The sequence below is a fragment of the Apteryx rowi genome, unplaced genomic scaffold (assembly GCF_003343035.1).
Source record: "Apteryx rowi isolate R43461 unplaced genomic scaffold, aptRow1 scaffold_111, whole genome shotgun sequence".
Lineage (NCBI taxonomy): Eukaryota > Metazoa > Chordata > Aves > Apterygiformes > Apterygidae > Apteryx > Apteryx rowi.
In genome coordinates, this window is record NW_020447320.1 from 1,464,692 (window position 1) to 1,492,493 (window position 27,802).

General features: G+C 41.3%; 1 protein-coding gene across 3 annotated transcripts in view; it reads right to left on the reverse strand.

The window, feature by feature from the left end:
• Window positions 1–27,802, reverse strand: part of BICD2 (BICD cargo adaptor 2) — a 104,640-nt gene that overhangs the window by 26,738 nt on the left and 50,100 nt on the right. For all 3 annotated transcript variants that reach the window (XM_026076940.1, XM_026076934.1, XM_026076927.1), the window contains exon 2: window positions 22,290–22,502. In XM_026076940.1, coding sequence (XP_025932725.1) covers window positions 22,290–22,502 — 213 coding nt within the window. The remainder of the gene's footprint in view (window positions 1–22,289; window positions 22,503–27,802) is intronic.

A 27,802-nucleotide genomic window follows, 5' to 3' on the forward strand; every position in this document is an offset into this window, starting at 1 on the left:
ACACATTTTTGTATATATTGGTCTATTTGTACACAAATCCCAGCACCACTGGGAAAGAAGCACTCTAGGTGACTGAAAGCTACAGGCTGACATAAATCCATGTCATAACTTCCTCTCCTTAATGACTGCAACTGAGACCTCTTACCTCTGGCAGAAAAAGCCTACAGCCAGATAAACTGTTAAACAGTTAAGACTGCAAAAGGTCCTTGCATCAAACTTTGAGTTTTATACAAATTAGAAGGTCATTTTATAATTTGCCTCATTCCCAAATAAATGAAATTCAGTGGAAGACCTCCCACAGATCTACAGGTAATCTTCTCTTCCCCTTCCTTCCCCCAAACCTGAATAGGTTGCTTGGCTCCTTTTCCTCCCTTAATGACCTAATTTTTGCAGAGGTCAATGCCTGGAAAAGCCATGGGAGCCATTATTTATCGGAGAAAGAATGGTTTCAGTCCAATCCGCTCAGTCACATTCAGAGCGACAGTAAGACCTCATTACCTAACGTGAAAGTATTGCCGTGCTCTGTCTAGCACAAGAAAAATCATTCTATTCCAATGTGCACAGGAAGGCCAGATTTAAAAATAGCTGCCTTGCTTCCTGACCAAGGAAGGAAGATATAACCTAGATTTATTGGCTGCTTAGCAAGCTGTACACTCAGTTTGCTCTTAGAATTTTCTTGTCAAATAAACGTGCATGCTTGCAAGCTGCAAGGTTAAATTGGGTCCCATACTATTTCATATAATTTACCAAATGTTTAGATTTTTTTTTTTTTTGAGGGAAAGAGAAGCTACCACCTCCTTCCTCATCAAATTTTTATATTATACGTGCACAAAATCCATGTTCATATATTTAAAGACAAACATACATCGTACATGCTCTCACAGGTGTTGTTTTACACTCAAGAGCATAGAAAACTCAAAGATGAATTGACCTACAGATGAGTTTGAAGCAGAACTCTCCTGTGATTTTAGGAGTTTTTTTTAATTGCTTCAGTTATTCAGCTGTGGATTCTTCATTCCCCCTCTGGCCCAAGCAACAGCCAAGGAGAGCAGAGAAGAGGGAGCTGGAAGACAAGGGCAAGCTTGACTAGGCTCTTAGCTATATGAAAAGTCATGTTTCCACCCAAAGCAAATCACATTGCACTTATAAAATATCACTCCCACTACGTGAAGAATTAGTGGCCATAAGATCCTGTTGAGCATTCATCTGCCTGACAAAACCCCCTCAACTTCTTCACCTGGAGAATACTCCCCGCTACAGAGAAGCATCCCATCTATCCCACCCAGAACCCTGATCACACAGACTATATCCTAAAGTGATTTCACTCTGCCTAAAGACCACAGACCACACATTGATCCTGCTGCTAGAAAGCTTATCTTTGGCATTTTCTGCCTCTCAGTTTTGCCTCGGGAGAGTTCTGCAAGGGGCTGGATCTCCAAGATCTCTGCTAGAGATAGCAGAGATTTCCTCAGCAGCAAATCAAAGAGTGGTTTGAACTGGCCTTGTCTGCATATCAAAACATAACTGCTTTCCTTCAACACTGCCAAACACCTACTCCTCAGCACCTAGCTTTCTAGTACATCCTTACATACAAAGATATATATATTTGACCTTGAGAATCAAAATAATTGAGAAAACCTCAGATAGCTGATTCCCAGCTGTGTTTTGGGCACTGCACAGCTTTACTAGAGTTCAGCCTCAGGTTATCAGCTGTCACAAAAGCAGAACCCAACAGATACATCCTGCTAAAGCCCTAGATAGGTCTTTTTACAGAAAGAACCTGCTACACCTAAGCCTCAAAGAAGAAAGGGCAGAGAGTAAGAAAAAAAAAAAATCCTTAGGAGATCCATGAAACTGGGAGTTGGTCATTTACATGCAGACAAGTCACATCAAACTAGCCTGGCTGCTTACAGAAGAAATCGCTGTCTGCGTGTCATCTTAGTGAGACCTTCCCTTCTTGTTGCCATTCAAGAGACCATTAACAACCCCTATGCTGAAATCACCCTCTGCAAGATAGAAGTGAATCATAAGTCACAACACCCTCTTCCTGTTCTCCAGTCTCAGCTAGCAACACACCAGCCTCTGCCTATAAAGGCACAACCCCTCCCTCCCCAAGAACTAACAACAAAAAAAACCCTTTACTTTAAAAGAAAAAGATCTTTAGGTGTTCCTGGGGATGGAGGGGTGTTATCAAGACAGAACAGATTTCATCTAACTCACGGGCAATTTTTAAAATGCCAAACTGCATAAGCATCCTAATTAGCAACAACAGTTTAACTCCAAAGGTAGGTGACACTGAAATAAAATATGACAGTTTACTTCGACTACTTTCTCTCAGAGAAGTACACTTCAAAAAAACAAAACAAAACAAAACAAACTCTAAAACAATGTCGTCCTAATGGTCTAATGGTCAAAGTCTGGACAACAGTTTCAGACCTGCCTTATCCCAGAAGTTCTGTCCAAGATGAGAAAGTTCCCTAATTCCACAATAAGTATCAAGTAGCCCATCATATTTCATCAAGCTATTTGCTCTCTGGTTAAATACAGATTGATCTTACAAGTGAAGCTTTATCACTAATACATTTTCTTTTACATTGAACTTCATCAGCTCATAAGGTCACAGGTCAGATTCAAGTTCCTTGCTGCGCTATGCGTGCTTGGAGCAAATTTTACATGTCATTATTATAGAGTCACAAAGTTTACTTTGCCCAAATCTATTATTAATTCTAGTATTACATTTAGTGCTTCATGCAATAAATATTTTTAGAAATTATCACTCCAAACCATACACACATTGTGTTCTTCATGGGAAAGATACAAAGGAAAAGATGCAAGCTCTTTGGAAGACGCACGGTGTAGCTGGAAGGGATGGCAACTAACACACATTCTGTTGCTGTTGGGGTGTGTGCGTGTGTGTAGGGGGGAAATGAATAAAGCATCGTCTCTTAGACATTTTACTAAATACCAGCATGAAAATTGGGAAGACTATTCCTTGGACATTTACGTAACTTACTATCTTCTTCAGCCACTTTTTGAAAGAGGCACTTTGAATAGTTTTTCTGAATTTTGTCTCTATTTCCGCAGCTGTCATTCCAGAAAAACATCCTCATAGTTAGATATCCCACCCACATGAAATACCAATGGTGCAATTGACTCAAGATCTGAGCCATGAAGCTTTTCTATGTCCAAAAAGAAAATTTCAAGTCAATGACTAGGCATTAATTCAAATAACAAGTTACAGGTCAAATTTACAGCTGCCCACGCAATTTTGTGTCTCCTTATATATACAACCTTTACACACGTGAGGAAAGGGGTCCTATGGCAGAACAGCACAAAACTGTGTAATTAAAGGCTGGGATATAATATACTCCTGGAAGGGCTTCTGCACGAGAAACCAAAAATCTCTTTCCCCTAGTTTTCAAATGCTGAGCTCTTAAATAGTATTCTTTCATTACAGATATAAAAACAAAAAACACTAATATCTGAGAAGAAAAAGGTGGAAAGTTCCTTTAGGTCCAACTGCTTATTAGGTATGAACCAAAGGTTTGGAAACCTGAATGTTCACTACTACAATAAAGGTCACTTCTGTGACAAGGCTTTTTGCAGTCACTTGCAACAGGCAAACACTTTCCAGGGGGAGAGAGAGGTAGGTCAGCTACACACCACCAAAAGGGCAGCCGGAGCTCCTGAAGGTGGCCTTTTCTCCCTGCTTCTTCAGATGCTGGAGCTAGAAGAGCTTCTCAAAATTTTGTCCGTTCTAGTGTTATGATAGAAGAGCTATAAAATACCTAAGAGTTGCATCATGACTTCCAGATATACAAATGTTTATTTTCCTAAATATAAGAGCCACAATAAAACTAACAGCTCCTTGGAAAGGGTACTTCTTCCAGCCTTACACAGCATTCACTCAGAGTGCCACGTCACTCCTCCGGACCATGGGCAGCTAAGCAGAAGCCAAAACGCTCTCATGGCTGCTCTTGCCCATCAGGGCAACCTGCAGCCAGACCCAGCGGCTCCTGCCAGAGGCCGCAGATGAGAAACACAGAGGTAGCGTGGCTCTGCCTTCTCATTCCTGGGGCTACAGTCTGCAGTCACAAAAGTATGCGCGTTAGCATACATTGTGCATAAGCACACAAATCTGCACATGTATTGTTACAGCCTATGATGTTCTTTTCTATGAGGAAAGACTTCTAAATAATTTTTTTTTTTTTGAGTGTGTGTGGGCAGAGGTGGGAGAGACCAGTTTTGAGGTCTACCAGAATTGGTCTGAAGTACATATACCAACGGCATGTAGGTACCACAGCTCAGGCACTCGGGTTGGGAAGAGGCATTTCTGTTTCCATTACAGTCCTTGCTTAACACAGGCTATATCATATGCACACAGGCAGGTAAATGAAAGCAAGTCTGGTGAAGACGTACAGCCAGGCACACCACACGGCAACGTCTCACGCAGCAAAATCTAGAGTTGAGAAGGGGGCAAGTCATACAGGAGAACACCCCGCCGCCCCACCCCTCATCCAACATGTTGGCTGCTTAGTGCTCAGTTTACCTGGAGCTCTGGAGGACTGTAAAACAAGCTATTCCAGGTATTTCTGACTAATTCACAATCCATTACTAACCACCTTTAGCTATTCAGGTTACCGTACTTGCCACATGTGCTATTCAGCAGATCTCTCAGTTTGTTTACATTCTATATTCTCATACTTTTTTCTTGTCATCAAAGCTGAAAATAAATTAATACATTTTTCATTATAGCTTTGTCATTATTTCCTTGCACAAACTTTTGTATCTTGTTCTACACCTAGGACAATATATTCATAAATACCTATATATAAAACATACAATGGCAACCACCACAAATTTGGGTGCACACCATTTGTTCAGCATTCAACTACTTCCACTGAAATTCTACAGTCACTGAGTTACTTCATAAGTATTTAGTATAGCTTTTATACTTTTGTTCAATTTATGAGACACAGACATCCAGCTGTCTTGCACCTTACACAGCAGAAGTGGACAATCCTTTAGATACAAGCAATCCATTTATTCTAACTGTATCACCTGTGTCCTCTACTCCAAACAGCACATGTGAAATTATTCAGAAAATAGTTCTGCGAAGTGACAGAAAAATTACCATGCTCTCAGAAGAGCTTTACAGCATAAGTACATTCAAAAGAAATTTTGCAAAAGACAGACCACACAACCAATAGGGGAAAAAAAAATCACTGTTTGCATTAGTAGGACTGTAATGTTTTCTAGGGTTAATTGCAAATACCTTTTTGGTGTCTTGTTCACACAAGCCCACTGGAGAAAAAAATAAAATAGATATTATCCTAAATTTTGTTACTTAGACTCTGCTCCATGCTCTTGTTGCAAGTCGTGACATGGCATGGTCTATCTCCTGAAAAGCTGCTAGAATTGATAAGTCTCAGTGTGACTGGAGAAAGAGTTTCACACAAATAGAGAAGAAAAGGAGTTCTACTTTCACTTAGAAGCAGAAGTAATAATGTTTTGACTGTGTATTTTAAAAAAGCAATGTTAAGCTTTAATCCCATTTAATACTTTGGGGGGAGGGGGTGGGGGAGATGAATCATATCCCAGTCAAAGACTCACTTCCCCAATGCCTTCAACAACAAAGAAATCCTGCAGTGGCAACTGCAGTCAAAAATACGCTGGAAGCTCCCAGCCCACAGCGCAGCACTTGTCCCCAGCGCTCTCATAGGAATCTAAGCCACGAGCAGATGCCGCGAGAGGCATTTCTGCCTACCCAGCAGCATGATACCCGTCACTCCCAACTACAGCAGAGGCACCTGTGTTGACTTCTTAGGTTGTTCTGCAACTAATGCTAAGAGGAAGAACTTACTAGAAAATAATTTTTTTTTCTCTCACCCCTTTTGAGGTTTTCCTACACCTGCCCAAGTGTGCCATGTTTTATGCATTTGGAACCACTTTGGCAAGTGAATCTGATCTCTCTTTCCTAGCAGAAGTTTCAGAGTTTTACAAAACTCCTCCCGCTCCCAACCAGGAGACAAGCTCTGCAGAGCTTTAATTCACATGAGATGGCCAGTCTTCCCAAGGGCAGCGAGGCTGAATTCCATGACAAGCACCTTGCAGGGAACAAAAATCAGAGATGGCACCAGAAGAAATGGAATATGAGTAACTTCCAGCCCATTTATTCTCCTGTAGAAAGTGGGGAAAAAAGACCACACTAGCTATTTATCACCTCTTATACATAACGATCCCAATAGTTTTGAAGTGTTAATGGAAGCCATGCAGCTACACTTCTAAAGATTGAAATTTTGGTAGCAAATGTGCACAAGTGCTTGGTTTCTTACCTGATCCCTCATATCCAAACACGTACTCCATGACAAAGCCTCTTACTACATATGCTTTTGTCTCAAATTTTCTTTAGCTGTGATTACTAGGGCGGTGCCCCACCATTATGTACTCAGCTCTATATTTTTAATTGCAATCTGCAAATCATTAAATAAAAAGCTTTGTGAAGCTGTGACATTAAGGAAGGGAGAACAAAGAAATGCACTGTCACGGATTTCTTTTCTGCACAATATTAGAGAGGCCTGAACTGAGACACAGTTACAACAGTGTATCCTGGGGCCATTTAAATCTCTTATAACTTCATAATCAACATAAAGTCTTGCTACAATATCTATGTTCGATTACTTAATGCATTGTTTACTAACTGTCCATTTAAAGATTTGATCCAGTCTGAAGTCAAATGCAAAGTACATCCTCCAAACCCTTTCTTTGTCAGAGATGAAGAGGAGGGTCAACATCTGCACACATGCAGCTGGGACTAGCAATACTCCATTTACTGTTTTCTGTCAGCTTATGCTCCTTTACGTCCCTGGTATAAGAACCTGGCTCTGCTCTAGCGATGTCCTCTTCAATTGCAAGCTTGCAAGCTTACAATCAAGGCTAAGACACCCCTCCTCCCCACGACCTTTAGCAGTCCACTCAAATGGGGCTTCGTAAGCCTGTGATCCATTGATTACTAAACACTAGGTTTTTGGCACTGGTGCAACTCTGCTAATGCAGCAGCAGCAGCACAAGGTCTTCCTGAAAATGAAGAGATCAATTGGCACAGAGGGAGTCAGGATGACTGTCATTACCCTTGTGCCCAAAAGCCAAGGGTGTAGACAAGCCCCTGAGAGCAGAGGACAACAATTTTTTTAATTCCTCCAAAATAGCCTGTTTTAAAAGTGGAATGAGTCAGTTATTGTCTCTTTTCCAAACAGTGATCTCATCTTTTATAAAATTGTGCATTATAAATCGGGAGCCATTTTGAGCTCCAGGAGCACAAGACTGGATCTATTCCCTTTGTTTATTCACAGTTGCACTTTTTCTTTAAAGAAATGAGATTCCTACTGCTGCAGCTTTGTGGTAGTGGGTGGGCTAGAGCTCTACACCTCGCGTGGGAGTCTATACGGAAAATGCTGACCCAAACTTAATGATAATGTTATGAATGGCACAGTGTAACATTATTATTACGGTCTCCCCCTTCCTGCACTGAATTGCTTGCTAAGAGCAGTTAAACTCCAGCTGCTTTTCAAATCTCAAATCTAAATGCTTGGCAGCTTTCCATGTCCTTCACTGCCACAAAGAAAACATTTAACCCTTCCAAGGCCTACTCAAAGTTTTACATAGCTCTCATCTTTTCCCTCCATAAGGTTTGGTGGAGCCAGCTCTAAGAAGGGTCACTGCCACCCAAAGCATCACCAAAGAGTCAGTGTCACAGCTTCTCCAGGCATCACCTGCTGTCACCTTCCATTTCTCCCTCAATAAGTGGGTGTTACCAGAGCCCACAGAGAAAAAAACACTTTAACCTTTGGACAATTACTGCCATTTAAGCTGAATCAGAGCAGTCTGAGCCTGCATATCCCACATGTTACTTCAAAAGAAGATTTGGAGGAGCTGGACAGCACAAATATTCAGGGCAGGACCCACAGCTGGCCACAGGTAAAAGTCTGGCAGTATTCAAGTCAGGAGAAACACCTATTCATTTCAGCTGGAGTCAGGGTGCTGCCTCCTGTGAATATTAGCTAACAAAAGATTTCCAAGTGACCCCAAAACCTAGAATTTCCTATAGGACTATGTTTAGGGACACAAGTCCAGGTAACTTTCACAATCCCAGTGCAACCTCTCGCACATTTCAATTTGTTTTCAAAAATATTTGCCTTTACTCATCAGCTGCAACTGAGATTCCTCCCTGTAAAGTATGGAGCTCTTAAAAAGAAAATAAAGAGAAAAAGGGAACAAACAGGGTGGAGAGACACAAAGCCTGAAAACACTGTGCCAGCACAAGTCATTGCTGCTCACTCAGGCGCCATCCCCAGCCGCTCACCACTCCCAGCCCCTAGACGTAACTGCAGAGACGGGCAATGACGAACAGCAACCTCATTCACTGCACCACTGGATCCAGAGCCGTCCCCCTGCCTACAGCCTGAGCTAACAGGTTTTAAAGAGTTTTGTTTTGGTTTTTTGCATTTGCATTTTCAGTTGCTAACGTACAAGCATGAGTTTCAACAAATCTCCCTTGGGCTGAAAGGAAAAGGAAGAAAAAACGCTCAGCACCTGAGACGACAACCCCCTGCATTCACAGGCTTGCCTGCCATGCCCGCGGGCTGGGGAGGGCATGGGGGCAGGTGGCTCTGGAGGTATCTGAGCTCAACCTCTGCCACAGCTCCAGGGAAGGACTGCAACAACCTTACAGCTACGAGCTGGCAAATTAACATTCTGTAAGAAATCACAGATGCTTTTTAGCCAGTGACTGGAAAGATGAGGCACGCTTCTAGGAAAACAAGACGAACAATAAACCAGCCAGACTGATATAAGGACTGTAGAGAAGAGTCTACATGGAGTCTTCTGTGATTTTTGTCTATAGCTTCCCATACATGGGGGAATATAGTAGTACCAAAGTTGTGATTTAGAGCTACTAGTTAAAATGTATTTCATTAAAAAAAGACATATATATTGTGACAAATATAGTTTTTGTATTACAGATTGAGACTGCTTATTAAAAACTAATAAAGAAAATCAGTCATCTCCTGTATCAAGGCCCCTTAACAGAAAATGGCAATAAAACCTGTAGGTGAGGTATTGCTCTGCCTGGAGAAGCTCCGGTGGCTTGAAGGAATTACAATAAGAGAGCTCTCCAGGCAAACTGTGGGGCAGTAACTTGCATGCCAAAATCGACTGCAGATCGCTGAAAGCTCTTAGGGGGTCATTTCTCAAATGAAGCATAAAACGTACATTTCTTCAATACCCCAGATATCTTAAGAGAGTCAAACACATGCAATCCAATGTGATAACTTGACAGCAAACTCAAAACAGAGTTTGCCTATCTAGAAATTGACCCACAGCTCTGTTTTCAGGGAGACTTTGCTCCTTTGGAGAACACCTGTGCCCTTGGACTGTGGCTCACAGTACACTCAACTGCCCTAATCTGAACAGGAACTTGTTTCAGGTAGGCGCAAATTCACAGTAGTCTGTTGAACCTATCTGCTAGGGTTCTTCCAATAAACTGTCCCAACTACGGCCCTGAAGAGGTGACAAATGGGCCCCTGGAAACAAAGTGAGCATGCTTCATCAACACCGGCAGCTGCCCCATCTCCTTGGCAATACGGGAGCATCCTGCAAAGCACCTGCTGTTCAGAGACTCTCAGGTATGGAATCGCTTTGCGACAGAGGCACTAAGCTAGCAGACCTCGCAGGGAAGCAGTGGGGATTTCCTTCCAACTCCTGTGAATTTTCCTTGTCATTGTTTTCAGCCTATTTCCTGAATAGTCTCTCTTGTCTTTAATCAAGCTAAACCATGTTTATAGTATTTTCACAGACCATTTTTTCCTAGGCCACTGATAATTTCTAATGCTTTTCTCCATGGTCAATTTTTTTTTTTAAACATCCTTCTGGTAATTAGTGATAATTATTGACCAAAATTTTCCTACTTCAGTGATATTAGAGAGGAACTACATGTGCTGTGTGCCTGCAGTGCAAACCTACAGCTGCTTTACTTCGCTACCATGTCCTTTTTCAAACCCACATTAAGTTTGCCTCACCAGAAATGCCCACAAACCACATTTATTTCTAACAGCTTTAAGTACAAGTCTCCCTTGTTAATTAAAGCCTACCTTCCTCTGTTAAAAGGTTTGCTGGAGGCTCATTTATTTTCTTATTCATATTTCTTACTCTAATATTAAAGGTGTGTTTTAAAGTTTCCATTAACCATTTCCAGCAGTGACAATCTTATCAGGCATATTTAACATTAGCACACTGTGGCACCAGGCCAAAAGTTTATGGGACTTTAGCACTAGATACCATAAATCTCTCAGACACAAGGTTAAAATAATTTACAGTCATAATAATATTCACAAAACACAGAAGTTAGTATGATTATCAAAGATTAGAGGTCTTCTATTGCCTTAATTTATATGTAAAACATGAGATGAAAGCTTTGGCTAAATTTATACTCCCAACACTAGTGGCCTATTTCACAAGGTACTGCACCTCCTGGATGTTAAAAGTGCTTAGTCTACAGTATGTAATTCTATTGAGATACAATCATCTCAAAACCACTAGCTTAGAGCTTCAAGCAATTTTAATAAAGTAAATCCCAAAGAAGTTACTTATCCAAATTAATGATACCTATGATACCACTTTATATCCACGTTAATGATACCTATGATACCATTTCATAACCAGCAGAGGAGTATGCAAAGAGTTTGCTCACTTTTGGATTAGGCAAGCGGCACTGCTTTATAGCAAACACCATGAAATAGAGGGAAAACACTGTGATATTAAACAGTATCATATGGAAGCCATAGGGAGGCTGGATGAAATGCACAGGTTATCCCTTTCCAGGCACATTACTTTTTTGGAGTACAGCCGGGCTAACAGGGATGCCTGTTAGCTCCGAAGGACAAGGCAGGTGCAAGTCACTACGTGAACCACAACCGCACCAGGACTCACAAGGACGCCTGCTGGGCCCACCCATATATTTGGAAGAAACAACCCTCCATTTGCTGCTGGCAGAAACACTCTTTCAAGCACTGATCATTTGGAGGAGACCACGTAACTGGTGCTTATAGTAAGCTTTATACTGCAATTCCAAAGAAAAACATGTTTTTAACCTGTCTCTTTTCAGACAAGGATCCACTAACATCTTAGTCCTATCAGTCTTCACTCTCAAACAGCTGAGCTTCAGCTGGGGTCTTTGTCTGTTAGGCTGCAGCAATAGTTCCTAAAATTGGCAGTTTCGGTGAAGGCTTAGTCAGGCTCTAACATGGTTAGTGCTGCCAAACCAGGATCACCCAGCATTCCCATTTCAAAGCTGTTGTTTTTTTCCTTTTAATTTACCAGCATCATTTTCAACTTATGCTTCACACACAACACTGACTTGCACAGGAACTGTATGAGTTTTAAGTGTCAAGTTTGATTTTTTTTTTTTTTTTTTTTTAAATGAACTCACCGTGTAAAAGTCTCATTAAATTAGAGGCAGAGCCACTGCTGAGAGAAAAGGACCAAGTGAAGGGAAGTGAAAAGCAAGGAAGAAGGAGGGAGGTCAATGTGCATAACCTTTAAATATTGCTGCATCACAGACTATTTTTGTTTTCTTTTCAAACAGACAAACTGTAGGTTACAGCAGCAGAAGGACACAAGCAGCTCAGACCTCTGGGCAGCTATGTTTACTGCTTAGCAGCAGACTTCAGTAATACTTTGATGATTCAACACAATTACTTCATATATGCTATGACTAAATTACGAAGTCTCCTTTTCCCAGTTGAACCTCAAACAGCATGTCACAGCTAGCTTGTAGTTTATAGAAACAGATGTGGGGACGCGGCAACTGGACCTTTCAAGCGATGACTAAATGCTGTTTCCAGAGACTTCGTTTGGCTCCCTTGACTGTTGTTATCTTACAGCTACAAGAGGCTTCAAAAAGCCAAAAACGCCTTTGGGCCAAGTGCTCTGAATGTACTTAAGTGAGTGGCCTTTCCCCTGCAGGACATGCCTCCGAGGAACCAGCCAAGCTCCAAGTGCAGCACATGGGATGTAGAAGCTGTGTCCCAGGGGTTGGCAAGACACTGCTTTGCTCCTAAGCGTGTAACCTGCACTCAAAGTGGCTGTTGTATGCCTGCCATAAGGCCATTAACCTATATTTCCATAAAGCAAAGAAAATAAATCCTTAGCCATATAAGAGTAATACACTGCCCTGTTTCCATAATAAGCATTTTTATAAGAACTATTTTGAAAAAAATCACACTAAAAATTAAACTGTATTAACTGCATAAAAATCTACACGTAGGCAAAACCTGCAGCAGGAAGACAGAGGATTCCCTTTGTCATATACAAAATTATTTTCATCAGTCCCATGCTAGTTCTTCTCCCTCAAGGGCTACTGTCCAGGCAGCAGAGGAAGCACAGCCATCAGAACGAACACATGCTGCCATCGTAACGACACAGAAAGGGCAAGTCTCCCGTCTGCTTCATTAGATCCTCTCTTTCGGGGCAAAATACTGTGACAGCCAAAGTGGTGGCAGACCATTCTTGGATGCATTTGTGTATGTGCCGACACTACCAACTACATCACCAGTTATCTGTAAGTTGTCCAAATATTGCGCCAAGAACTACTGACTACTCTCAAAAACTCGATCCAAACCAGTTATCTGTCAAGTCGAAATCGATCACCTTTTCAATCTCAGCAGTAATGGAGGTCCGGGATAACCCACTTAAAGAGAAAACATGCATACCTCTCCAGCTTCCAGACCTACGCTACCCCCGGCAGAAGCACCCTGCATTTTGTTGCATGTGATTACCCAACACCTCGTTACTCTGTTCAGTCTTTCCCCTTCCGTCATGACAGTGGCAGAGGCAGCCAACGCCGGTTGGCCACACGGAAGGTGGGCAGCTTTGAGGGAAGTGCCGACTACCCTGCATCTGACTTCTCTGCAACTTTAGAGCAGCAGGAGACACCTCCCTCGGGGCAATCAGACGCTAAATGTAGCGGGAGTTCATGAGTTACCTACACTCACTAATGAAATAAGGAAAGAACACCAGTTAGTTTCACTTGAGGAAATCTGGAACCTGCCTTCATCTGCCGACTGTCCAGTAGGCATTTATGAAGGGCTTGGGAGGGAGACTTGATATACCACCACCCCCAACTTATTTCACCTAAAACAAGGATAGAAGACGGGTATTATTAAAGTATATCAAAACTACATTAGAACACCAAAACGCAGGCTGAAGAGAAGGGGTGGGGGGGAAAGGGGGATTTAAATACAGTAGCTAGGGCAACAACAGCCCAGCACAGCTATTTCTAATACTACGGGCACATTCCCCAGCTCTTTGTGCTTCTGCCTGAACAATGTTTTGTCACAACTCATGTCTTTAAAACCTACTGTATGTGACTTGAAAATAAATCTGGGGGTGCTGTCCTGAGTCAGCCTACCAGCTGGAAGTCTACTAGATAAAACCAAGGGATTCTTTTCCCCAAGCACGGTACAGTACTGCTTTGAAGCATACTGTAGTACATGCTCTTCCCTTTCGTCAAAAAAAACAAAAAAACAAAAAAAACCCACCCCACTGACCCAAACAAATCTTACCAGGAAATATTGCCAAGGGCTGCCTACTTTAATGGCAACCATGCCAAGCACAGGCAAAACAAAGCAATCTCCCAGTTTCTGCATCCTAAAGTTACATTACTGTCAAGCTTGAGCAGAAGTTTTCATTCAGCATGGAAGAAAAAAAACAAAAAACCGAAACACTCTTTAATTAAAGGTTTGCAAAGTTACTTCAAGACATTGTTTTACTGATTAGAGCATTTCCAGCTACTCTTTCAACTGCACGTATTGATTTTTAGATCTGTTAAAAGATGAAAGCTGTATACAAGAGACTTTTCCCCTCCACTGGTTATTGCAGTCAGAAACCCGGGGCAGGCTAAGGGTCATGATGAAGGTCATAAGGAGCCATGACTAAAGAACAAGAATAACACTGCCATTACTGCTGCACTGATAGGCATGTAGCAATTTAATTAGAGCAGAACAATGAAGAGATCCCCCTGGCAAGCACACTACCAGCTTCATTCCCAAAGAATAGAGTTACCCGGAATCTTACTGCTAATCGAAACCTTGAAAATTATATTAACCCCCCCCCCCACACACACACACGCAAAAAAAAAAAAAAACCTTACAATGTCAAGAGGACAAGTATCTATGTTAGTACTACTTCAAAACCTGAAATCTGAAAATATGTAGTGTTCAAATGGTGACCTTCATCTCCTTGATTTTCAGCATTATTTCCCTTTTTAACACTGCATCTCTAGGCAGCAGCCACTACAGGAAGAGAAATGCTGTTAACATCTTTCCTCTGAACCTACCGCTGCTCAACAACAATAGAGAAATCATGAGCAGATGCCTGCTTGAATACGTGCACAGCACATCAACCAAATTCCTACGACAGTTCGTCTTCTTTGGAATGGGTTTTTTAAATTATGTTTCAAATGGCTACAAATGATGTGCTACTTCCTCATTGTAAAAATACTAAATTCTGATAATTATTTAAAAAAATAGGAAATCGTCAGTATATTTAAAAAAAAAAAATCAGCCTCAATGAATATAAAAAGGTGGAAGAAAACAGCTGCCATCTGCAGCCATCTGCAATGTGCTGTGCCAGCACGCAGCAGCGTCTCTGTCGCACGGTTATCGCTGCAGTTGGGCTTCCTGCAACAGACAAAAGCCAGGAGACTGCTGTGCCCACCTACCCTGCCAGCCCTCCCAGGGCTCCAGAGTCGAAGGAAGGAAGGAAGGAAGGAGAAAAAAGAGGAGAAAAACTAATAATAATAAACCACACCAAGACCCTTTTAATTCTTTCAGTACATTAGAGAATAAGAAATCCACGCTAAATTTGATAGGTTCAGCTCCGTCAATACACAGGCTCATCACTGCTTTGCTTTCAGAAACGGAGCTTTCCTGATCTGCAAACAGCAGCTTTTACCTGTGTAGCTGCTGATTTTAGCAGCTGATTTTCAGTCACACTGTTCACTTCAGAGGGCAATCGTTCGGTGGGTTTTAGCATTGCCTAGATGTGCCTCTGTTCGTATAGTTCTAGAAAAGCAGCAATAAAAAAAAAAATTAAAAAAAAAAATCAAGAAACATTTTCTATTCAGTGCTGCGGTGATTATGTCTGGGGCCAAAAGGGGCCTAAAATCCACAGCTAAGAAATCTGCTCTGCAAGAACCTTAGCGCTCAAAGGCTCTTCTCCTAGAAGTGAAGGCTTGCCATGGGATCCCCGAGTGAGGAGAAACAGGGCAGAAGCATCTTTATCCCCAGGGTTACCCCACAGTGCTGCGTGCCCCATATCTGCCGCCTGTCCCCCAAAGTCGGCACCTCTCACAGCACTGATAAACGCACTGATCTCCCAGTGCTTTCAGGATGAAGGAGAATGTGCAAATGCACCTGATCTTCAACAGCCTTCCCCATACAACGCATGGGAGTAAAGAGTGACATGGGATATCAACCCCATAGCTGTTCGCGCAGGGGAAGGTGGAACCGAAGCACTTGCACCACGACAGGGCGGAGGGACCCTCGCAAGGTCACGCTTCCCAGCTCCACCAGGCACCGGTGGGGAAACTGTCCACTCTTTCAATTTTCACAAAATATCCTTCTGTCTCTGACTGACTCCCCTGCAGTCTGTTTTTACAAAAATTTTTAAAAAGCTCTCAATCTTACACAATTTTAATTTCTTGTATTTGTTGACCAATTTGACTGTGTATCTGATCCAACAAGCACCTCCCATGCCCCATCTCTCCCCCTCTGGCTACTTCTAGATTGCGCTGACAGTTATACCAGTGCTCAGACGTTCATCACTTAGTATATAAGGCTGAAGCATAAAAATACCTACAAAGCCCTGCCTACAGAAGCATTCCTGGAAAGCTCACCAAATCTTGCAATGATGAGACAACTGACTTTCTGTTTTAACTCCTTAATGGCCATTCTTCCCTCCTCTCTTTCAATATCTCATCCTTGGTCCTCCTTTTTCCTCTAGCTTCTCTAGAGGATCGTCTCTGCTCCCATTTCTTTGGTTTCTATGACCATGACAAGTTTCTCTCTCAACTCAGTCTGTCTCCATTGGGTATCTAACTCTGTCTCCTACAGGCACAATTTTCTAGAATAGTTTATATACACATGTTCCTTCACTTCAACCAAAACTTTATATTGCCTGAACTCTAACATTGTTCCACAGTCACTCTCACCTCCACCATCACCTTTCAGAGCTGTTCAGTCTCGTTCACTCCAGTTAATCCAAATATCACCACTAAAGTCATCTTTCTTCCCCTTGCTCCAAGCCATGTCCTCCATGAAAAATATCCCTTCTTCCTGCTTTCGGCACTTCATACCATTTTAATTCCATTCACATCTTTGATCTCTTTTTTCATTCTTTCCTCTCCTCCTTCCAAAAGCTGCGTATCATACTCTATTACTGTCCCTTCTGCTTGGGAAGATCTCCTCCACATATCAAGTAATTATTTCTTTCCTTCTTTTCCAAGATAGTTATCATCATGAAAGACAATCTTTTATCACTTGACCTTCCCTAAGCTGTTCTGTATATTCAGCATTTCAGATTAGAAGTTATTCAGAGTAGGGAATGTGGTTTACTCTATAGCGTGCAAGTTTGTACAAAGAGAAACACTCTGTGAATGTATTGTGCTAAATGATTAATATTGCCCCTAATTTCTTAGCACTTTGCAACATACTTGGAAATGTTAAGGCTATAACTCTGAGAATTTCCTAAAGTTAGATTATGTTAAAAAGGTATCCCACCTTCCTCCAGTTATTTAAAATAGGAAGAAAGGGCCCTGTTGATCTGATACAGAAATATAGATCAGCCTACAGGAATCATATAGGACTTCAACAAACATATAACGTATTGAAATAAACTTCTTGGACACAGTTTGGGCTGCTTACCAGTAGTGCACTCTAATTTGGAGCACAATAAAAATTGTTTCAGCTTATTCTCTGCTATATAATACCAATGGCTTCTTTAACTGTGGTTCCTGATGCAGCCTTTAAGAAACCCAGAATTTTGAAGCCTTCCTTCTTTGGCTGCAGGGGAGTTCTTTTGTACCATTTTATTTATGGGTTATCAGTGCGTTCAAGAGGGAAGGACTGAAAGCAACAATACACAAAGGACTATTCAGCATCTTAGCTATAAATCCTACTGGGAAAGAGAAATGCAGTCATGACTTTGGGAATATTCTTCCTTCACTGATGATGTTAAGGATAGTTCTTATGGAAACCTGGAGGATTCAAACAAATAGACTACTGTGTATTTAAAGAAAAAAGTGTCAGCCAGCATTGCTCTGAGCAGATGGGGTCAAGTCTAACAACCAGCATAATGGCCTACCATGGTGAGAGCACTGGCTCCTAAGAAAAACCACTTGCTAGAAATTAAAATAGTCAAATACGTGAACAGACCATGTCCTGTGCTTTCCAGAGTCTCTTTCACCTCTGTTCACATACTTTAATTGCAAGGTCCCAGAAAGCTGATGCAGGAATCTGTAATATTGCCATGTCTAAGGATATGGAATGATGACTGCAAGCAATTAAATTACTGCAAGCATAAGGCAGTGATGGTCAAGGTGACTTGATCTAATACAATCTTACATTTGCAATGACTGAAGATCAGCTTCCATGTGAAGCTGTTCTAATCAGAGTGCTTGCAATTGCGTAGATATGTGCCCAATGACTGAAATACTCAGGTCTCAACAAGGTTTTGGACTGGTAGAGCTTTAGAAAACAACCAGAGACCAAGTTGTAGGTCTTCTTTGAAAAAATAAAGACCACCTTAGGGCTGGTTGGTTAGTTTTTGCCCTGAGAGTATGGGTAAACTTTGTAAGCTGTAAGCTTGGTTACAGATATCTTTTAAAAGATTTAACTAGAGCATGAGCGTTGTTAGGGTCACTAGTGACTTCGAAAGAACAAATTCATGACCAGTTCCTCAGATGAGAGGCAACAGAAGAGGATGGAAAACTGACAGACTTCTATAAAGATTTATGCACTGGATGTTCCCTTTCCTTAAGACTAAAAACTCAACAAACAAGACCCCAGCAGGACAAATGACACAACTCACTTGAAAATCCTAACCAGCCTCCTCCGGCACGGTACTGGCAATGTGTGGGGCTGCAGGCACCTCTCTAGCTGCTTCCCATTCCCCAACCCCCTCCAAAAAAAAAAAAAAAAAAAAAAAAAGATGAGAATAGGTAAGAGTTTTCAGTGGGGAAAGTTTTGAGAAACTCTGCTGCCATGAAAAAGAGAAGACTGCACTGTGCTGCATGGTTAGCACAAACAGAAGGAGCCAACACATGGCCACAAAGGACATGGAGAAGAGGGGAAAAAAGCCAAGAAACAAACACACAAAAAACCCCAAAGACACCACAGTGCAAGAAGAGTCAAAAAGCTCATCAACATGGTGCTAATGGATGCTCATATCTCTGTGGAAGATTGAACCTCAACTGTTCCAGCCCCCCTGCCTTTTTAAAAAGAAAGGGGAATAGCATGGAGTCTATTGCCCTCTCTCTGCTTCAACTCCTTTGCCCCAGGAGAGAAAAAAGCATATTTGGAGGTTGGCAGTCATGTACAAAATATTGCCCCTCTGCAAATAAAACTCAGTGAATCCCTCCAGGAGAATCCTATAGGGATAGGACGCAAGCTAGCACGAGAGAGCACGAGCATGCGAGAATTGCATTAGCCATATAAAAATTAGGCAGAGATTTCTCTATAGACAACAAGGCCAGATAACTGCAGTGTGTAGATTATCCTCCAGTTTGACACACATTTTTCTTGATAAAGCCTAAGCAAGAAAAAAATAACTGATAACACAAGACAACAAAACACATTAAAGTATTTTCAGAATCAACCTCAAAAAAAATAGCTTCCACTTTATATCCTTGGAAGGATAAAGTTACTCACATGGTGCTGATAACTCAGCTTTTTAAAAATATGTTATTTAGGACATATTATATAACATCATGTCATGCTAGGCATTTTTCTCCCTAATGCAAAAAAGCACACACATTAAGATATAGTTTCTTCCACAGTTTACATAATCAGAACACCCTTCTACTTTCCTGGGAAAGTACTGCTCATTTATTTTCCAGCTTGTGCATACTTGGGCATGGCTGCCAGATGATCGAACAACCAAACCAGTCACATCTGTTTTGGCACCAGGAAAATTCAGGAGGGATGAAAACAGATCAAAAAGGAGTGGCAATTAACAATTACTCAGGAGATCTCCTTGCACTGACTCTTCCTGGACACAGGAGCTGCTGAGCTAGCTAATGACAGCAGTTAAATTCATAATTGGTTACCACCCTGTCAACTCGTCTCAACAGGCTGAAGTTAGATAATTCAATAGAAAGTGTCAAAATTGCTTGCGTCTGCTATAGGAGCTCCAGGTGTACTAAATGTCATTCTTCTCCTTCCAAAAGCCACTCACCACTTTTGTGCAGGTGTTCCAAGAAGAAATTAAAAGAATGAGAGCATCTTAAATGCTCAGTCTTGAATGCTCTTCCAGCTGATCCAGGTCAACATCTATCATTCATCACATGAGCACCACTACTGCTTTCTGCAGCCCAGGAGAAGCTGCTGCCTGGTTTGCTCAGTCAACCCCCTGTGCTAGTACTACAGACTGAACAGATTTTTTCCAAGAAAGACACAGTCACAATGTAATTCTGTATCCTATCGGCTAGCTACAGAATAGCAGGTAAAAACTTTGGCAACCAGTCCTGACAGGTAAATCTCCCTTAAAAGGCAGGCAGGGATTCAGCCCCAGACCAAATCCAGGGCAGCTGCAATGGAATTAAAAAAAAGCTCCCTGTTCCACCAGACATCTTGCAAGTCAGTGGTCTTGATAGGCAATAACACACAGTAGAAGGGCTAGATCCATCCACAAACATTCTCACAAGATGAAAGAAAACTACTGTGGCTCTTCTCCATCAGTAGTCAGAAAAACTGAAGGAAGAAATTTCCACCATGCCTGTGTGGTATAAAAGAGCAGATCATATTCCACCTTCCCCCTCAGCATTCCCTGCCCTCAAATCATACCCTCAATAGAAGAAGCAGCTAGGATAAAAAAGAGGGGAGGGGAGGGGGAAGAAAGCACTGAGATGACACAAAACAACACATAACCAACTGCCTGTCAAGGTCACCTGCAGAGAAACTTGTAACCACAGGTTTCCAGTTGTTATTATTTATCACATAAAGTTTTGATTTTTTTTAACTGAGTTCAGTTTCCATTTAAGGTTTACAATCAGTAACAACATTCAGTTGATTATGTTCAGCAGTGATTGCCATGCAAGTAACTAAATACATCTTCCCCATCTCAGCAGGAGAGGTTTAAAAAAAAAAAGAAAAAAAAAAAAAAAAGACTTAAAATGTTTACAAAAATGTAAACTTTCCACAAGAAACCTGACCTCTTCATGCACTGCTCAGCTCTCACTGGAAACAATCAGACAGAATGGCTTCCATCTCATGCAAGGGTGCGCGCGTGCAAGGAAGGAGGATTTGGAATGACAAAGCACAGGAAAAACACCCTAAAATCTTGCAAACTGACAGCTCATCCAAGGGTTGTGTAAAGCAACTTGCAGCTCCAAGCAAATATGGTTGAGCAGTTGAAACATGACAGTATCTAAAAAGAAAATCACCGTCAACTACTGTGACTCACTGAGTTGGACTGAAATCTGCCAATCAGCATGTTCTTAAACAGCACTTGGAATCCGTTATGGACATAATGCTCTGTTTGGGGTGGGGAGCTTTTCTTTTAAGCTGTTCTTAAAAGTTAGGAAATAAATACAGGGTTGTGTGTGCTTGCAGGAACTGGTTCCTTGGCTAAGCAGACCAGCATGGATCGATTCCAGTTCTGTTATCCCACAGTCAGGGCCCAAGAACTTAAAGAGCTAGACTGACTCATTTGATCACCTGTGACAGTTTGTCCACCAAATCTCCTTCTTTGTTATACCCTAAAGTGAGGTAGTATTGAACCTCCACTTTTCCACAGAACTAACCTACATTTTCCAGAAGGACTCATCTTAAGACTTTTCATTGCCTCCAGAATTTTCCCACCAAATATTATCCACATATTTTTTACTAGCTCCTGGAGAAGTTAAATTGGACACTTCTGATTTTCAGTTGTGGTCCTGTGAAATATACCCAGATTCAGATGTGGGCTCTTGGTAGCTTCCCTTCTAGCAGGGAAGCATCTACCTATCAAGATAGTTGATTATCTCAACTCCAGAAGAGCCAAGTACTCGATGCTTCAAAGGAAGGTACACGAAATCGCAGGAGGAATAACTGTGGAGTAACTGTTTACCACCTGTGGTTTACAGTCTTTTTAAACTTTTATCCAGTCTAAATTTAAGAAATTGTTTAAGCTCTTAAAAAGATCTTTTCTGTATCTGTAACATGGAGAGTCCTGTTAAGCTAGAGATTTTGTACATAACTGTACTGTTTTAAATTTGATTTTGAATTAAACTCCATGGTTATTTCTCCTCAGAAATATGCAGCTTTAATACTAGAGCAATAAAGGGTCAAAGGTACTTTGAGATGGTAAGTTAAGCAAACCTAAGTAAAAGTAATCACTTTCACGAAAGAAAACACAAGACTATACATTCCTTCTGTTATGCACCCACATCCTTACAAGTTAGGACGGAAGAAGTGACGAGTAAACTACAAAAAACAGGGGGAGGGGAATTCTACACCAAATATTTGCAGCAAGAATATCTGCACAGAGAGCAGGGTAGAAAAAAAATGCATCCAAAATACATCCAAAGCTATTCTTAGTGCTTGGGCTAAACAGATTCCTCTGCTACTTAAGGCAGTAGTTCTCTGATTGAGAGTACTGATGTGCAGTACCAGCATGGTCTGGATGCATAGTCACATTCCTGTCAGATGACCTGGAACACAAGGCAGCACTTACTCGTGCTGGTGTAACTATTTGAACTAGCAGAGTAAGCTCACACTGGATCAGAACCTTAAGCCATTGTGGCCCAGCACCTTGGTTCAATGGATGGAAGCAGATGGCTGGATTTACTGTACTGTTGAATTAGTTTCATCTGGATATAACACTTTACTGAAGTCTCAGGGGACAAAAATCATCTTACCAGCTGCCAGTGATAAGCAGATATTGATCAACCCTAGCATCTTCCTTATTAAGGTTACATAACACAAGAACATATAATCACAGTATAAACTGCGGTGTGCATTTTCACCTTCCCTTACCTCTTTCAGTTCCTGCGCAACAGAATTAAGGCGTTCATTTTCAGACTGGGTGTTGGCAAGGACATTTCTCAGCTGCTTCAGTTCTGTCTGCAGCTCCATAACCTTTTTCATGTAGTACTCTTCCTTAGTCGCCGATTCCTGAATCAAGGTTTCCTCTCTGCTCTCTCCATCTGCTGCTACCTTCTTGTGGTTGGTATGGGCCTGCCCAAAAGCCTAGGATAGTCAGAAGCAAATCTTTTATTAGTAAATGCAGAATTTGGAATAAATAACTTTTTTTTTTTTTTTTAAGTTGAAATTATTTACCCCCATATTTCTCTGATGCAACCTTTTCCTATACCCATCTCTTCCTCTGGGATCAGATCTTTAGATGCTATAGAGGGGTCAGTGCAGGACTCCTGAAAGTAACATGCAGCACCCAATGGAGGTTTGTGGTGCACAGCATATGTAGGTAGAACCTCATATAAACCCCTCTGGGAGGAAACAAGCTATTGACTTAACAATGCTGTTAAAGAAAGACTTTCGTTTTCAACAAGATGACTGAGATGAACTGACATTTCTGCGTGTGCCTATTCTCTGCAGGTGGTCAGACTTACCTCTGCAGAGACCGAATCACTGAAGATTTAGTATGAACAGCCTGTTCCACCTCTTAGTCTGTGAGCACACCTCCTCCTCCTGATCCAGCTATACCAAAGAAACATATTACCACACCCTCATCTGCTCGCTGCTGGAGATTACTGCCCCCTCAAACCTGCTAACCCATTTCAGTCCAAAGTGAGCCAGGTTAGCAGACCTGCTCCTTAACCTGGTTAAGCTAACCTAGGTCACGCTGGCTGAAGTAGGTCAGAGCATGCTCACCCAGGCAGCTTCAGCGGCTACTCAGAGGCATCCCCTCCAGCAAGGCATCAACGACAAGGACTTAGAGGCAGGTCACACAGAACTAGCTTCTTCAGCAAAGCATACATGTGTTTAGACTTGATATTCTCTTTTTTTTTAATATTTTTCTCTCTTCCTCTTTGTTTCTGGGGGTTCTCATTTTGTTTTAAACTCTGCCAGGTGATGTTTTTATCAATGTTCTCCAACACACAAGCAAGCAGCTTGGACAGGCACCCCAACCGCTGGACTGCAGCATTTAAGAACCCTGTAGGGGCTTTTACTAATAGATGTTATAAAGCAAAGATTTTAACATTTTAAGTAGACATCTACTTGTAAGAGTCTGCCTGGCAGATGGACTGAAGTCAATGAGATTAATGAATGCTATCTTTAAACCATACGTGCATGCACCACAACCCTGTCCAAGATGTACTTGGAGCTTTCAGGTGCCACAGCATCCTTCAAGGTGCCAGTGTCCATACGGTACGTTTTCATAGCCAGCATTAATACCATGCATTAAGCCAGGTCAAGGACAGAGTGGCATCTCATAAAACTTGTCTAGTCATGCATTACATTTTCAATAATCATCTTTTGCTAGTTCTTCAAAACTATACTGTCAATGCAGGAAAATATCTGCTTTGAACACAAGTAGGTTTTAGTATTTTATTACTTCTCCATATTAGACCAGATGCATTAATGGCATAGTAATTATTGAATATACCACAGCTGAAACAAACCACAGAATGTGCTAGCTTGGTCTACAGTTAGAGGCACTCACATACTGCTGCTATCAGATTGAATTTAATTTCAGATAAGCAAATCGGAGAAACAGGAGACAAATATCCATTGAAGAAATTCTAGCCAGATTCACTGAGATGACCCAAGGGAAATTAAAAAGCGTCACATTTCAGACAGAAAGTAAAGCACCATCTGTGCAAGTCCTTGTCAAATGAGTTTCAATAAAGCAGCTTAAAAGCCTAATACCTTAGATCTCCATAAACGTTAAAGGGATATCAAAAAAACAAAAACAAAAAACAACCCCCCCCCACAAAAAAAAACAAACAAAAATCACATACAAGCTTCTCAAATATAATATCACTTTTCCATGAAGAATTAATATCTATGTCTTGTAGACCTGCATTTATTTTAAATCTATGACAAGGAGAATGGTACTCTGGGTACCCATTTGCCCAGTGGAGTGGCACCGTTTTCTTGGTAGTGGGATGCCAACATTGCGCATATTGTAAATTCAGGATACTCAAAGCCACGTCTGATCAGCCATACAGCAGAGTCTCCAAGCATGATTAAATCAAGTAACTTAGTAATTCATTTAAGGAATAAGTTCTTGAGAATAATGACTAGTTACTTTTAAAACTTTAGATGCAGATGCTAAGCCTTGGGCTTCTTTAAGGACCTAACAACTGAAGAGAGATTTCACCATTTTGCAGAAGCCACTATTGACAGTGAGTATTCGAACACAAAAACTGACATAATGGATGAGACTGGGCATTTTTTAATCCAATATCCTGTCTCCTACAGATGCTTCAGAGAAAGGTGCAAAAAACCCCATAATCTCCCAGAATTGGGGATTGCCTTAAGCCTCAAAGCAGAAGGTTTAATGGAAATTTGGAAGATCTATTAACATTTAGTTATCCATGTAAAATATCCCTTTATTTTTCATGTCTTGATGCTTCTTGGCCTCAATAATATCCTACAGCAATAAGTCTCATGTTTTAAAATCATACTCTTACATTACAGTTTTCTTCTTTGTCAGTTTACGCTTTTGCTATGTTTTAATAAAAGAAGAACATCTTTTTGTTGAGATTAGAAGAACAATGTACCCTCAATTATCTTCTCTCAATCACTCCTTGTATTAGATATCTCTGTCACACTCCTCTATTCACTGGTGAAGGTGAGGTTCAGTAAGCTATCACTGCTTATATATTTAAGAGATTTTCCTTGCCCTGAGACAGTCAGACTCACTTTTTAGAAGCTGCCTTTTATTACAGCTTGTCCTGAATGGCAAAAGTAAGCAAATCAAACAGGAACTGCAGATGTCAGTTCACTTGGACCAATGGCAGAAATAAGCTCTGTCAGTGATTTTAGTTACAACACTACAACATAAGAGACAGACAAATCCCGGAGTCAGGCAAAGGGCTCAGGCATCGTCCCTACCAAAGGCTGCCAGTATTCTAGGTGGGCCTCAGTTATTTCTGCACAGCAACGTGGTTATTCACTCTCAACCAGCGAGTTCGTTAAGTTCTAGCAAAACCTAACATTAGATTGACAATACTGCTGTTCAGGGTCAGAAGGCTGAATAGAGAACCGTGAGTAAATGGACTCTGACACCACACAAAATACAAGAAACCTTCATAATAGGCATATGGTCATCAGAACAGGCAGCCTGGAATGACTCCATTTGTATGTATTTATAAGGGAGCACTTAAGAAGTAACTCCATTTTTAACCATGCTTCATTATCTTTCTTGTGTTTACTTAGAAAAGACCCCATACATTCATCTTAAAAGCCATTTACATAATTGTAATAGGCTATGTGGAACAGGAAATTTAACTTTAACAAAATTGTCCAAAATTACAGGGCAACGCAATTATCTTCCATGGCTACAGTCTAGGTCTGTTTTAAATCAAGCTATTATAAGGAAAACTGAGTTTTTACTGATGTGCATGAAACCCATAAACCTTCACGTACCACAGAAAATCAGCATCTGCTCATCCACTTTCTCTTTTTGTTGTAACATTATCAAAAACACAGAAATAGAATTCACAGTTAAGTTACTCCACTTTTACTCCTCTCCTGAAGCCTTTACTTCCACCTACTATATGATCATATAGGAGAGAACTGAACATAGCTAATCAGAATCAGAGCAGTGGTTTTGCAGGGGACAAGGGAGTGATGTTGGGCCGCTGGCATCCTTGTATTCTGTGCTGAGCTTTGTTACATGATTCTGTTTTGGGCTGAGGTGGTGCAAGACTTTCTCCTAGGCAATATTTGCCAGCTCCTAACAGGGAGCTATAGGACTGACACCAGAGGACAACGAGTAACTGTGGCAACAGTCACTTTCCCATTTGAGTTAAAACCCAGTTAGCTATGGAGTGAAGGATACCCTAGGTGTATCTTACACTGCCTAGAAAGAGGAGTCAACTACAGAGACATCTTTGCAGAAGAAACGTTCAAATGCAGCTGAAATGTACAGCTCTGAATGGACAGTTGCTGTTCCCCGATTAAAACCTGCATCAGAATGCATATGTGCAAGAGGGGCATCCAGAAGTCACCTGAACTTTATCTTCTTAGTGTGTATACTGCAGTCTTCACAAAAAAATTCTTAGTTTTGACACAATTCGTTTACACAGACCTTACTGTATGCTAGTATTGCAAAGTATTAAGTTCTACTGAAGAGCAACCTCAAAGTTACTGCAAGACACTGTTACTAAAGGACAACTGAAGTTCGTTATACTTGTCTTCCTTCCTTTCAGGTTTCCTGAGGTCAGTCAGCAGCAAAAATAAATAAATAAAATAATTCAAAGAGCCCATGAACCAAAATATTCTCTTGCTACTCATTCAACCAGATGTGTTCATCAGTACATCCGCAAAACAATTTACACTGCTGGACAGAGGTACAATTTGCTTCTGCCTATCTTTTCCTTATGGCAGGGTCTGCTTCTTTAAGCTCTGACTCTAGGATTTTATTTCCTCTCTTCCCCCCTTCCCTCTCTCACATACCTTACGGATTTTTTAAAAGGCATCTACCTGTGAAACGGAAGTTGTAGTCCGTGAATATGCATACTGAATTCTTCTTTTGTACTACTGAAAAACAACTTATCCCACATCTCACCGCTGAGGTGCATGGGGCAACCATCCTGCTGCTGACCGAGATGCACATCATTCAGCTACGCTAACGAATACCTCTCATTACTGTGAAGGTCAGAGGGGTGCTCAATTTGGGGTTGGGGAGGAGGGAATCTTTAGAAAGCCTAATACATCTCCACAATCGATGAATTATAAAAATAAATTTTTTGTTTTAAAGATTGGAACTGCTCGAGGTAACGCTATGAGTGCGCACAACATAACAGTTCAAGGATAAGGCACTAAAGCCAGTCATGAAACTCTGTAGAGAGTATAAGAGCTACTTCAGGTTTTACATTCAGATCTAATTTCTGAAACCGGGGCAGGGGGCAACGACCCACACTCAAAATTTTGTCTCTATTTAGGTTTTAAAAGAAAAAAATTTTTTTCCTCAAATCCAGAATCATAAACGTTCAGAACCAAAAAAAGAGACTCATCTTATTTTACTGCATTTAACAAAAAGCACCATTTGATCCCAGTGCTGCAACCAGAACAATGCCACCAACGCAAGAAGGATCAGATCCATATCACAGAGAGACCAGTAAAGAGAGTGCTGCACAAGGGACAGCCCAAAAGCCCTCCTTTTGTTTTACTACTGTCTGAACCTAATTGATAAACAAAAACAGCCCCTCAACCCTAAACACACACATGACCTCAAACTCTGTATAGCCATTTACCCCTGGACAAAGTGAACATTAAATGTTTCCCAGCTGGAGTGTTCACAATTACATTGTGCTGGTGTGACACACCGCACAGGGCAGCGAGAGGCGCACGCGGAG